Genomic DNA, 12,629 nt, shown 5'->3' with positions numbered 1-12,629 from the left:
TAAACAACACTTTTATAACATAAAAATGCCCAATGTCTTTGCACTTTCATTAAAATTAACACTTATTCACTGAAAGATTAGGAGACTTTAGTCACGTAGTGATTATTATTATTAGGACAGTCTACAATCATGACAATAGAAATCACAGCCTGAAAATACTGATTGTGGCCATAAATTGCCTAAGCATTCTCTCGGCTTAAGCCTATGTGTGTAAAGCACATTAGAGTTGAAGAAAGTCACTCATCGCGCTTCTCATCTAAATCCCTCCCAGACTAGATCATCTCAACTCTATCATAAATGAAATTCTCAATGGGAACTCACATCTCGTGAATTGCTGTGGCTCGCAAAGTGGGAAAAGACAGCCTGATATATCAATAAATATCTATCGACTGTTGAATGACTTTTAATGGAATCACTCAGCACAAGAGCAACAATTCTGCCCAGACACGCACACTTTACACAATTTTTCACAATTTTGTGTGGATGTTCGTCAATTGAGTGTAATTATTTTGGAATGAGTTTGTTTGTTGGCTTTTGCCTCTAAGATTATGATTACAAATTTCTCCAGAAGGCGCGCGCGAGTCTGTGCTCAAAAGAGTGGTTGATGAGAATCACTTCTTGTCGGCTTGTGTGTTGCACTAAACATAGAGCCGGGATTCAACTGAAGCGCACAACACAAGGCAAAATGAAAAATGAGATTTAACAAAAATAAATCGTCAACGAGGAACATCTTTACGCATTACGAGTCTCATCTTCATGCGGCCATAACATAGATGTATAGAGAGGAGTTGTATATTAAAATGAAAAGCGACGAATCTATTCTTGGAAACTTTTCCTCTCGACCACAAACTCATACATGATTCACTGCTCTTCATGCGCTCTTCGTCCTGGCTCTTCGCATGAAATTCTCACACAGCACCAAGAGGAAAATCAGGGATTTTCATCACTGCTTAATCCGTGAATGAAGCCACCCACTCAGCACTTCTTTCTGCCATTCGTCTGTGTATTATGAATGATCGTTCTGCATGGATGAAACTCAATGGCGATCTGCTTCACTGACTTTTCCAAACCGAACTGTCACCAAAACTGTATATTTTCACATTAGAAAATCCCCGAAAGGGTACGTTTTGCATATAGAGATCACTCATGAAATGAATATGAAAACCGCGAGGAGATCACAAGAGCGACAAAGAGCTTGTGATCCACTAATCACGAAAGGCAACTCGAGACTAAAATAATCTCTGAGAATCTCTTTTCTTGAGAACAGAAGATCACTTTGTTGGAGATCGTCGCTTTCCGCACCCGAATTCGAATTGTCCCTCCTTCTTCGAGATGTTCCCCTCTCATTTCCACGCGCGATGCACTCACTCCGCCGACATTATTTATCTTCATGTGTCGGAATTGAAAAGGCACATTAGAGTTGCTCTTTTTCTCCCGCACACTTGAGCCACAGAAGAGGGTTCTTATTAATAAATGTCGGAAACTAATTAGGGGAGTGGAATCGGCATTAAATGAGTCAATATCGGAGAAATTCCAGGGCATCTCGAAGGGGAGAGAATATCAATGGAATGAGAGTCAGAAGTTAAGAATGTGTTGTAAACAAGCGCAATTTTCAATTGTATTTGCAGATAAAGTCGGCAAAATCACAGAAACTACAAAAAAAATGCAATAAAGCACCACGAGTTGGATTGTTAAAATGATTTTTTCCTGAATGTCGTTCCTCATTTTCTTATACGATTAGACGCTCTGTTTAAGAAGTTTATGCTGAATTGAAAGTTTACTTTTATCAGCGTGTGTAAGTTTTCTGCCTTATCGCAGCAGACGAAGCTCAAGTATATGTTAAGGTATTTACTATGCAACACTCTCTTCGTCTTATCACGCAAATGGACATGAAATCAAATGCTTGCTTCGTTTTGTTCTAAGTTCATTACAAGTAATTTCATACACCATAATTGGCGATTTCCTCGCATTTCCCAAGGTTCTGAGAGTGACAAAATATAAGGAAATGCTCTCGAATGACACAGTAGAAAAGATGCTTCATTGACTCAACAGTTAACATTGTGCGGCACTCGCGCGACTCTCGCACACAATCGCTGCTTATCACACACATTCGCGACAAAAATTCAATTGTGCGTCTCTTATCAGTGTCGGAGTCACTATTGAATGAGACCCAATTGACTGCGACGATCAGTGAGGTGCCAGTGACACGTTCGAGTGCATCTTTCTCGCGAAGATCCATTGAAATTGGGCACAAGTGATTGAGTAATTGCGTGATAGACAGAGTGTGAATGAAGAGCTCCTTTCGATTTTCTTTGCTTTTCACCTGAAAATCCGTCACGAAGAAAAATGGTGGGTATAAATAAAGTGAACGAGTGTTTAATCAAATGTTTCTGTCGTTATCGCATAGTGACAAATTTTGTATTTATAATGCAGAAAATCACCCTCAAAGCACTCCTCGTGACTCTCTTCTGCCTTCTCGGCACCGGTGATGCCCTGAAGATCCTCTTCATGGCTCCTTTTCCGGTGCCCAGTCACTGGTTCTGGCTTAAATCTGTCGTGGATGGACTTTTGGACAGAGGTCATGAGGTCACAGCCATAACGAATTTTCGTGCCAAAGAGCCGCACTCGAACTACACGGAAATCATTCTGGACCCACCTTTCGATCTGCTAAAGTATTGTGAGTTTTTTCTCTTTCTCTGAAAATGCATCGCACAGAATTACTCTTTACTCAGCATTAGGCTCATTATTCCATTCCAATCTTATCTCCATATATTACCATGATTACCACTATTATGCTCCCACATCCACTCGAGATTGCATTTTTCCTGCTTTTGTGTCAATTCTCACGATTACAATCTAATCACGAAATATTTACCAGACAAACGACTTTTTCCTCACGCTAATTAATCTCGATTTTTAGCACCTGAGCATTATATTTACGAACTGAAATACCGGAATGACTTCAGCAACTTGTTTCTCGTGTGGAACGTCGGATTACTTTCCACCAAATACGCACTTGAGCATCCCAAAGTGGCACGTCTGATAAGGAGTGATACGGAGGAGTTTGACCTGGTGATATCTGAACAATTCGGCCAGGAGGCATTCCTCATGTTCGCACGCAAATACAACGCGCCCATTGTCACGATCAGCACGTACGATTTCACGGACTTCCTGGATCTCAACGCGGGCTTCAGAGCGCCCGCTTCGTTCATTCCTCACATCCTGCTGCCCTACACCGATGAGATGACTCTCAGCCAGCGCGCCTACAATCTCTTCATAAGCCTGTGTGATCGCATTGTTCGACGAATTTTCTACATACCCGCCCAAAATGCTCTGCTAGAGAAGCACTTCAAGCCTCTCGAGCGAAGTTTGGGTCCCCTGCCCACCGTCCAGGAACTGGAACAGTCCATATCTGTGATTCTCTTCAACAGTCACGCGGCCACTTCGCCGGCGAGGCCAGAAATGCCGGGTCACGTGAAGATCGGCGGCATTCACATCAGAGATCCAAAGCCTCTTCCTGCCGAACTGCAGAAATTCCTCGATGGCGCTGATCACGGCGCAGTTCTCTTCAGTCTCGGCTCCCACATTCAGAGCTCACACTTTGCCAAGGAGAAAATTCAGGCTTTCATCAAAGTCTTCGCCAAAATGAAACAGAGAATCATCTGGAAATACGAGGGAGATGATCTCAAGGGCTTGACGCCAAATGTGCTGATCCAGAAGTGGATTCCGCAGGTAATTATAAACAAGTTCCTGTAAAATAAATATTACAGGCTTGATTGTGCTTTAGTGAGACTATTTATTAGTGATATTTTGCTAATTCTCTCTATCGTTTCCAGGTGGATGTTTTGGCGCACCATAATATTGTCCTGTTCATTAATCACGGAGGGATATTCGGCACTCAAGAGAGTGTCCACTACGGTGTTCCCATGCTCACTATTCCCTTCTACGCTGATCAATTCCGCAATGCCTATCGCGCCCAGGCTCGCGGACATGCGCTCGTGATCGAATACGATGCCATCACTGAGGAGAACCTCTCGCAGAAGCTCCACAGTTTGCTGACTGAGAATCACTTCCAGCAGACAGCCGACAAAGTGTCCCAGCTCTTCAAGGACAATCTCGAGAGTCCACTGAACACCGCCATGTACTGGATTGAGTACGTGGGCAGGAACAGAGGAGCGGATCACCTGAAGTCCGCCGCGAGGAATCTCAACTGGTTCCAGTATTTCATGTTGGACATCATCGGACTGCTGATCGTGGTGTATTTTGTGATTGCGACTGCAATGTACTTCTTAGTGGAGAGAATCTGTGGGAAGAAGAAGAAAACCAACGAGAAGGATAAAAAGGTGTCCAAGCAGAAGAAGTCAAATTAGACTGATGTTTAGTTCGCAAAATAATACATTGTAAATTCAATATATCATTGCAATAGCTACAAATCTATCCAAGTACACAAAACACTCATGTGTCCTCAGTCTTGTTGGGCTTCCCCTGAAAGTTCACGCCTTGTCTCATCACCAGCCACCGCTTCATGTCCTTCAGTTCGCGGCGCCGTGGCACAGGAGGTTGTGCCTCCGCGACCCTTCATCTCCACGTGCTGACTCACACAGATTTTATATCGCTGAACATCGCATGACAAAAAAAGTGGGAGATAAGAGAATTGATTTGCAGGAATTAACACAGTCAGACACTGTTTTCTATTGTTAAACACTGGCGTGAAGCAAACACTTTTTATTGATAGAGCATTTCAGGTGTAATTTCATGTGATTAAATTAATGATTTATGCTTTAATTTAAATTTCGAGTGTTTCACAGCAAACACACAATGCGAAATTCTCATTTGATAAATTTTCAATTCTTCGCTTTCTTTTTGCTAATATCTTAGCCATTGAGTGAGCGTATTAGCGATATTTGTAAGAGCGAAGACAGACTTAAGGATGATCTCGAGATCCTCTTCAAATCACGAGTTCATCTTCAGCTCAGTACTTTTTGTTCGAGGACTGCTAAAATATGAGCTCAGACATCTTTTTAGCTTTTGTGGTTTGCTGGGAGATTAGAATATCATTGCAACCATTGACCCATACTGTTTACCAAAATGTTGCTTCATCCGCATCATCGCTTCACCGATTCTGCTTCAGTGTATTTTATCGAGAGAAAACACACTGAAATTGTGATGGTATAAGAGCTTAAAGACTTCACCAACTCAGCAGTTCTGATTACACCGCGATAGAAGTCAGATCTGCTCAGTAAAAAATGTCTCCACTCAAATTATACCACTACAGCCTAAGTCCACCATCTCAATTAGCCCTTATGACCATCAGACACCTGAAGTTGGAGGTGGAAATTATCACAGTGGATTTGCTGAAGCAAGATCAATTATCACCAGAGTTTATAAAAGTCAATCCGCAACACACAGTGCCAACGATTGATGACAATGGATTTATTCTGTGGGAATCTCGCGCCATCGCCACGTATTTGGTCTCTTCCAAAGCTCCAGGAAGTTCTCTTTACCCAACAGACGTGAAGAAGAGAGCCGTTGTGGACGCTCGACTACACTTGGATCATGAATTATACATTGCTCTACGAGAAGTTGTGGTAAATTTCAAAGTTTTCATGAAGAAAAAACAGAAATTGAGCACTTCTAACTCTTTTAGTTCCCCATTTACGCCTTGGGAAGCACGGAAATTCCCCAGGATAAGAAAGATAAAGTGTACAAAATTCTAGGGAATCTCAATACTTTCCTTGAAGGACAAAAGTACGCGGCTGGGAGTGAATTAACAATCGCTGATTTAGCTCTTCTTGCCACAATTACATCTCTTCAAGTGAGTTATCAGTGGAGATTAGGAGAATTTATTTAACCAAGTGTGTCATTTTCAGGAAATCGGTGCGAATATCTGCAAATTCAGTAACGTTTCTGCCTGGCTGAAAAGCCTGGATTCAATTCCCGGTGCCCAAGAGAATCTGGAAGGCGCCCAATTGTTTGGAAACTTCATCAAATCTAAGATTAATCAAACAGACACCTGGGAGTAATGAAGAGAGCGAGCAAACAGCTTGAAATAAATAAAGCGGTGCTTCAAGTACTGATAATGAGAAGTCACTTTAGTCTTCACACTATTGTTGTGCGGTTCAGAGCGTGAAAATGGCCACATTAAAGTATTATTACTACCCAGAAGGCGCTCCAAATCGTGCTGCCCTTCTAACAATTCGCAATCTGAATCTGGACGCTGAAGTCATTTTCGTTGATTTACGCAAAAAGGAGCATTTGACAGAGAAATTTGTGAAAATGAATCCTCAGCGATGCATGCCATTGCTGGACGATAATGGGTTTCTGTTGTGTGAGTCTCGCGCAATCTCTCAATACTTGGTGACCACCAGAGCTCCGGGGAGTTCACTGTATCCGACGGATCCCAAGAAGAGAGCACTTGTGGATGCTAGACTGTATCTGGACACAACTCTTCATGCGGTTTCACGATCGTTCTTCGTAAGTTTCTCTCCAATTGATGTTTGTGTGTGGTTTTATCACTACACTGCCTTGCAGTTTCCGATCCATTCGATGGGAGAGACGAAGATTCCTGAATTGCCGAAACAGAGACTCTATCAATTGCTTGGCTATCTCAATGATATGATGGAAGATAAGCTCTTTGTCGCAGGAGATGAACTCACAATCGCGGATTTTTCGATTTTGGCATCTTTCTCCACATATTACGTAAGAATGGAAATCTTTTCCAGAAACACTTGAGAACGCTTTGATACTCTTTTCAGCATTGTGGAGCCAATGTGAAGAATCTGAAGAACCTCATTGCTTGGTATAAGAGATGCGAGAGCTTGCCTGGATTCCAAGAGAATGAAGATGCGGCCAAGGATTTCGGGGACATGTTTAAATCCAAGCTCAACATTAAGGAGTCTTGGGAAGAGTTGGAAAAGTGAAGTGCTGTACTTTATTTTGCATACAATAAAGAGGCTTTCATTTACTCACGGAAAGCTCTCATCCCAGGTTCCAGTGATGCCCAGGAGTCCCTTCAGGAACTCCCCGTACGCCTTGGCAGCCTGATCGTTCTCCTGATAGCCGGGAACATTCTCACAGCGCTTGTACCATGCCAAAATGTTCTTGTACTTCTTCACATCCGCACCGGCGTACTGCAAATAGAAGAAAGTGATAAGATAATGTGGAGAGAAGTGAGGAGATAAAAGCTTACAATGTACGTGGCGATTGAAGCAAGGATCGCCAGATCGGCTAGAGTCAGCTCATCCCCAGCGACGTAATTGTTGCCCTCCAGCATCGTCTCCAGACTCTCCAGCAGTTGATACAGGCGAATCTTCTTATCACTGGCGATGGTTTTTTGTCCCAGAGTGTGAATGGAATACTGACAAAATGGGAGTCATTTCAGCAAGAGAAGCGGCATAAGTTGACTGCACTTACGAAGATGATCCTGGCAGTGGCCTGCAGATAGGCATCAAGATACAGACGAGCATCCACAATGGCTCTCTTCTTGGGATCCGTCGGATACAGGCTGCTGCCGGGCGCTCGCGTGGTGACCAGATACTGAGAGATCGCTCGAGACTCCCACAGGACGAAGCCATTGTCGTCCAGACACGGCACAGTGTGGATTGGGTTAATCTTCAGGTATTCCGGCTTCAGTTGCTCCTTCTCACGCAGATTCACGTTGATCAGCTCCACGTCCAGATTGAGGGCGCGGATCGTGAGCAGAGCACCTCGGCAAGGAGGACTGTGAGGGAAGTAGTAGAACTTGACAGGAGCCATGGCTGTGAAGTGAACAAGGATTGTACTGAGATTCTGCCGGAGAAATTGGTTTTCACGCCTACCTTCGGGAAAAACACTTATCGGAATGACTTTCTCAACGCCCGTTTGCACCAATACAGAGAATATCGAATTGACGGAAGATTTGGAGAGGCACAGAGCCGGATCTCACCGGGGGCTCGTCCACTGAGCAGTCGCTGTACACTTGCAGATTAACGCTTCTTTCAAGTAGGCACTAAGATATTCTCTTACCTTTCTTCCACGCAATTCTCCACAGAAAGCACAGAACAAATGATAACGAGAATGAAATCACGAAATAAAATGGAATAATTTAATATTGATTGTAAAATACAAGTTGATCTGCTGAAAACTCCTTCTCTTTCTCTCCACTCTCTCGGAATACAGAGAAGAGTGTGTGTGTTTGTTGAATTTTGGAGAAAGAAACAAAGAACAAGTTATTAATCTGATACCAAAGAGAGAAAATTAACTTCATGCTAGCTAAGAAACGTCCTTAAAGTACAAAACTTAATTTTAAAAGAAAAACTGAGAAAGAGCGTACAATTTCTAAAAAAGTATTACTTTCCAGAGGAGTAAAAAAAAAGTGTAGAGAACCTAATTATAAATTCCATTGTTTTTATTTTATTAGTTTCTTCTCATAATCATTTTTTATCATTTTCACGGTACACAAAAATGCTATTATATTTCATATTTTATTCAAAAAAAAGAGAAATAAAGGAATAAAGAAAGGTAGTAAAGCAATTAAATAAAAATCAAATTTACATTTTCAAATATTCATCTTGAGGGTGTTTCTCAATTTTTATTTTACGCATTTTTTTTGTTATTTTTAATTAGAATGTTTTGTAGGTTTCTTTATCATCATTTTTTTTTTCTTTTCTTCTCTAAATCTTTTCTAGCCATCCGGTAAATTTCCACCCTTTCAAATATTATTTATTTATACTTAATGTTGTTTTCATCTTCATAATATATAATTGTGTGGTTGAACGACCAACGATCAGTTGCGCTTGTCTTTAGCAAGAAAAAGAGTCTATTAAAATATGTTTTCTCATCTTTTCCAAGGTTATTCCTTGCTCACTCTTTAACGTCTCTCACTCTTGTCCACTTTGTGTAATCTATTTCATTATATTTTCTGCAATATTTACACCAGTTTCTCATTCAATTAGTCGCGCGCAATGATTGGTGTTTCTCCATATTTCTTTTTTTTTGTTTAACTCTTTAAATGTTGTTTTACTCTTTTTTTCTCTTATAAATTCCCTCCTCAAAACTTAAATCTCACCCCCTTAACGCTGCCCTCGAGCGCGCTTACATCAAATCAGCCACATTAGCTGGCATCTCTTCAATTTTAGTATTGTAGAATTGTTCAATGTCTCTGAGGGTTCTCTTGTCCTCCTCCGTGACAAAATTGATAGCCACACCTTTTCGGCCGAAACGTCCGCCGCGACCAATCCTTTACGCCAAAAAAGAAATGAGAAACATTAGGAAATCTCTCAACTCACCCGAAAAATAAAACAACTCACCGATGAATGTAGTTGTCTCGATTGGTTGGCAAGTCATAGTTGATCACCAATGAGACCTGCTGGACGTCAATTCCACGGGCCAGAAGATCCGTAGTGATCAACACACGAGACGAACCCGTACGGAATTGCTTCATGATGATGTCTCGCTCGCGCTGATCCATGTCGCCGTGCATTGCCGACACAGTGAACTCCTGAAGAGTCATCTGCTCCGTGAGGAAATCCACCTGAAACACAGACCAAAAGCACAATTAACTAACCATCAGGCGCTGCGCGAAAAAAACACCAATTGACGTCAACTATGACGAGATAAGGCTATATGCAAAAAAGAAGGCCACTCAATGACAAACGCATTTATACGAACGACTCTCAATTTCACACTCAAATGATAAACTCTCCTTGCATTGCAAATGCATAGCTGTAAAGGTAATTTACAGACACAGTCTGGAGATGAGATACTTGTGTGCATTATTTCTCGCATGATTCACTCATGTGGAACAATATTGTGGACGGTTGGAGATTGAGAGCCGCGGGGATAATGGGATTAAATGCTTATCCTGCAGTAGAATTCGAGGCTCCATCGCCAATTGTGTCATTAATATGCATGAGCGAGACTTCGAATTTACCTATTTGTGCGTCTCAAACTTATCCTATGACTAATTTGTACAGTGACGGCCATGAATATCAGGACAACTGAAATGTCAGTCTCTAGATGACCAATGTCTGCGATGTGTTTATGACACGATGACTAAGCGAACAATTGTATTTTTGCCATTAAACATGGTCATTCAAGACTATTATGGCTGAAACTTCTCCATTGACTCCACTCTCGTGCCCATCACTGTACTTCTTGCAAGCGAAATCCACTCCATTGTCGAACGGAAATGGAATTTTTCGCTGAATGAGCGAAATGATTCTTATACTCTGTTTGTTCAATGGGTTACAATCGTTACAATGCTATTACAACTCCCAGAAGAGCAACTCTTCACATGCCAATGTTAAAACTTCCTATAAATAAACATCGGTCGATTGTTTATGCAGTAGATAAAAAAAAATGCCAACAGAGACAAATCCTCAGACTGGACAGACAGATAATCGATACGAAGCAACCTTTGCTCAGGAGGAACTTTCTCTCCTTATCACGCAAATGCGCCTCTTGAGATCACAAAGACAGATAGCGCGTGATTCACGACCACTTCCGGGATGGATTGAGAGCAAAATAACGGGGGATTTTGGATGAGAACTCCACGTGGCGCAGCGGAATGTGTCACTCTGGGTGAAAGAGAAAGGTGCGCGCAAAAACTGCTACATTGACCTGAATAGAAGGGCAAAAATTACTAGAGACTCACCTTGCGGCGAGTATTGCAGAAGATCACGGACTGCGTGATGGACAGCGTGCCGTACAGATCGCAGAGGGTGCCAATCTTCCACTCCTCCTTCTCCACATTCACGAAGAACTGCTTGATACCCTCGAGCGTGAGCTCCTCCTTCTTCACGAGAATCCTCACTGGATCGCGCATGAAGTACTTGCTCACGTCCAGCACATCGGCCGGCATTGTGGCCGACAGCAGGATGACCTGCACATCTGGCGGCAGCATGCGGAACACATCGTGAATCTGATCCTTGAAACCGCGCGACAGCATCTCGTCGGCCTCGTCCAGCACGAACAGCTTGATGGTGTTGGTGCGCAGCACGTTGCGGTTGATCATGTCGAACACGCGCCCCGGGGTGCCCACGATGACGTGAGAGCCCAACTCCAGCTTGCGCACGTCCTCCTTCACATTGGTGCCGCCGATGCAGGCGTGGCACTGGGCCTTCATGTAGTCGCCCAGCGCGATGATGACCTTCTGGATCTGCATGGCCAGCTCACGCGTGGGTGCCAGGATGAGAGCCTGGCACTGCCGCACGCTCGTGTCGATCTGCTGGAGAATCGCAATAGAGAACGTGGCCGTCTTGCCAGTTCCCGACTGCGCCTGGGCGATCACGTCGTATCCCTTCACGCACGGCATGATGGCGCGCTGCTGGATGGCCGAGGGCTTCTCGAAACCATAAGCGTAGATCCCGCGGAGGAGCTCCTCCTTCAGATTCATATCATCGAAGTGGTCGATCACCTGGAAGCACACGCAAATCCCATGCAATCCGCGCGCCAAGATGGAAACTTTCCACTCCGCCACAACTCACCTCATTCCAGTTGCTGTCGATGACGCCGTCCGGATCCATTCCAGCTGGCCCGTCGTACTCGCGCTCCCGCTCGGCCGGGGGTCCATTCTTGCCATCCTCATTCCTGCTGCGGAAATAGAGATCAAGGCCAGCGAGCCCCCGATTAGTCATCTCCAGCCACCGCAAGGAGGCGCCATGTTGTTCCAGGGGCGCCCGCGCGACACTACCGCCCCTGGCGGTGGCCCAGACCACGCGGAAAGCGTGCAAAATTGCAATTTCCCAGCACCAAAGCGCGCCCCAAAGGCGAGCACGCGTGGGAAAAGTGCATTTTCACGGGCCATCCGCGTGTCCACGACAGCCACCAGGGGCGCCCGCGTCGCGCACATTTTCACACCACAAAACACACATTTTTCGCCCCCATCCACACCATCTGCACCCCAAGCACCACCGAAAATCGCTTCTGCGACTCCCGAAGCAGCCACTGCACTACCTTTGGGGCACTCAGACGCTGCGGAGAGGTGGGAAAAATGGGAAAATTACCTTCTTTCAGCTGTATAAGACATGATTCGTGGTTACTTTCAGAGTAAAAGGACTTGCCAGATGGGAAAATTCCCAGAATTGACAGCGCTTCATGTGCTCATCGAGGCCGCCTGGTGGGGGGCACTGGAAAGTGGATGGCGGCCATTTTTGCCCAGTAACAGTGGCTGAATATGGGAAAAATCTCTGACTTCTCCACACGGATTTTCGAAGGAAAAGTATGTGTCGTTTTATGAATTTCCCGAAATTTGAGAAGAATATGCAAAACAAATATTCTCTAATGAGATTTTCACAAATAATAAGATTATTGCTGAAAGTCAGTGAGTAAACTTAGTGCAATAATTCCAGTTTAGTGGAGGTTCTGTGGAAGTTTATGTCGACAGTGAAGATTTGTCCACGGAAGAACATTTCAGAAGCAAAAATGGGAAATTTCCAGAACATTCGCTTTTTAGGCGCGAATATAATTTTGCATTCTCTCAATTATTTCCTGATGAGCATTATTCCCCACTCATGCAGCAATAAAACAAAATCACACATCAACCTGTAATCTCTTCTGTTCGATAAATTGCATTCACACAAAGCTTTTGATGTGATTTGCTGAACTTCTGCTAAATTTCCCAGAATTATCACAGAGCTTCAGCATTCTGT

General features: G+C 43.6%; 4 protein-coding genes across 5 annotated transcripts; 2 read left to right on the top strand and 2 right to left on the bottom strand.

The window, feature by feature from the left end:
• The first annotated feature begins 2,427 nt into the window (after nucleotides 1-2,427).
• Nucleotides 2,428-4,440, top strand: LOC132261707 (UDP-glucosyltransferase 2). Its single transcript, XM_059760641.1, has 3 exons — nucleotides 2,428-2,677; nucleotides 2,921-3,732; nucleotides 3,837-4,440. Exons 1-3 carry the CDS (start codon nucleotides 2,428-2,430, stop codon nucleotides 4,368-4,370), a joined length of 1,596 nt encoding a protein of 531 aa, XP_059616624.1. The 3' UTR covers nucleotides 4,371-4,440.
• Nucleotides 4,441-5,102: 662 nt separating this feature from the next.
• LOC132261706 (uncharacterized) lies at nucleotides 5,103-6,920 on the top strand. The gene is made up of 6 exons (XM_059760640.1): nucleotides 5,103-5,588; nucleotides 5,648-5,815; nucleotides 5,871-6,020; nucleotides 6,097-6,474; nucleotides 6,532-6,699; nucleotides 6,756-6,920. Exons 1-6 carry the CDS (start codon nucleotides 5,247-5,249, stop codon nucleotides 6,918-6,920), a joined length of 1,371 nt encoding a protein of 456 aa, XP_059616623.1. The 5' UTR covers nucleotides 5,103-5,246.
• Nucleotides 6,921-6,965: 45 nt separating this feature from the next.
• Nucleotides 6,966-8,848, bottom strand: LOC132262319 (glutathione S-transferase 1-1-like). Its single transcript, XM_059761566.1, has 4 exons — nucleotides 7,818-8,848; nucleotides 7,414-7,757; nucleotides 7,190-7,357; nucleotides 6,966-7,130 (listed from the first exon to the last, which is right to left on the bottom strand). The coding sequence occupies exons 2-4, from the start codon at nucleotides 7,753-7,755 to the stop codon at nucleotides 6,966-6,968; spliced, it is 675 nt and encodes a 224-aa protein (XP_059617549.1). The 5' UTR covers nucleotides 7,756-7,757; nucleotides 7,818-8,848.
• A 118-nt stretch (nucleotides 8,849-8,966) lies between these two features.
• Nucleotides 8,967-12,110, bottom strand: LOC132262318 (eukaryotic initiation factor 4A-like). Of its 2 annotated transcripts, none has more exons than XM_059761564.1 (5): nucleotides 11,985-12,110; nucleotides 11,466-11,571; nucleotides 10,634-11,395; nucleotides 9,288-9,511; nucleotides 8,967-9,217 (listed from the first exon to the last, which is right to left on the bottom strand). In XM_059761564.1, exons 1-5 carry the CDS (start codon nucleotides 12,005-12,007, stop codon nucleotides 9,073-9,075), a joined length of 1,260 nt encoding a protein of 419 aa, XP_059617547.1. In that variant the 5' UTR covers nucleotides 12,008-12,110; the 3' UTR covers nucleotides 8,967-9,072. The 2 variants fall into 2 exon arrangements, with proteins under 2 accessions (XP_059617547.1, XP_059617548.1); XM_059761565.1 differs by having other exon boundaries at nucleotides 11,466-11,568; nucleotides 11,985-12,070.
• Between the last annotated feature and the right edge of the window lie 519 nt (nucleotides 12,111-12,629).

The sequence above is a fragment of the Phlebotomus argentipes genome, unplaced genomic scaffold (assembly GCF_947086385.1).
Source record: "Phlebotomus argentipes unplaced genomic scaffold, Phlebotomus argentipes genome assembly contig_15, whole genome shotgun sequence".
Taxonomy (NCBI): Eukaryota; Metazoa; Arthropoda; class Insecta; order Diptera; family Psychodidae; genus Phlebotomus; species Phlebotomus argentipes.
Note: the sequence above shows the minus strand (reverse complement) of the source record. Positions and strands in the feature narration are given on the sequence as shown.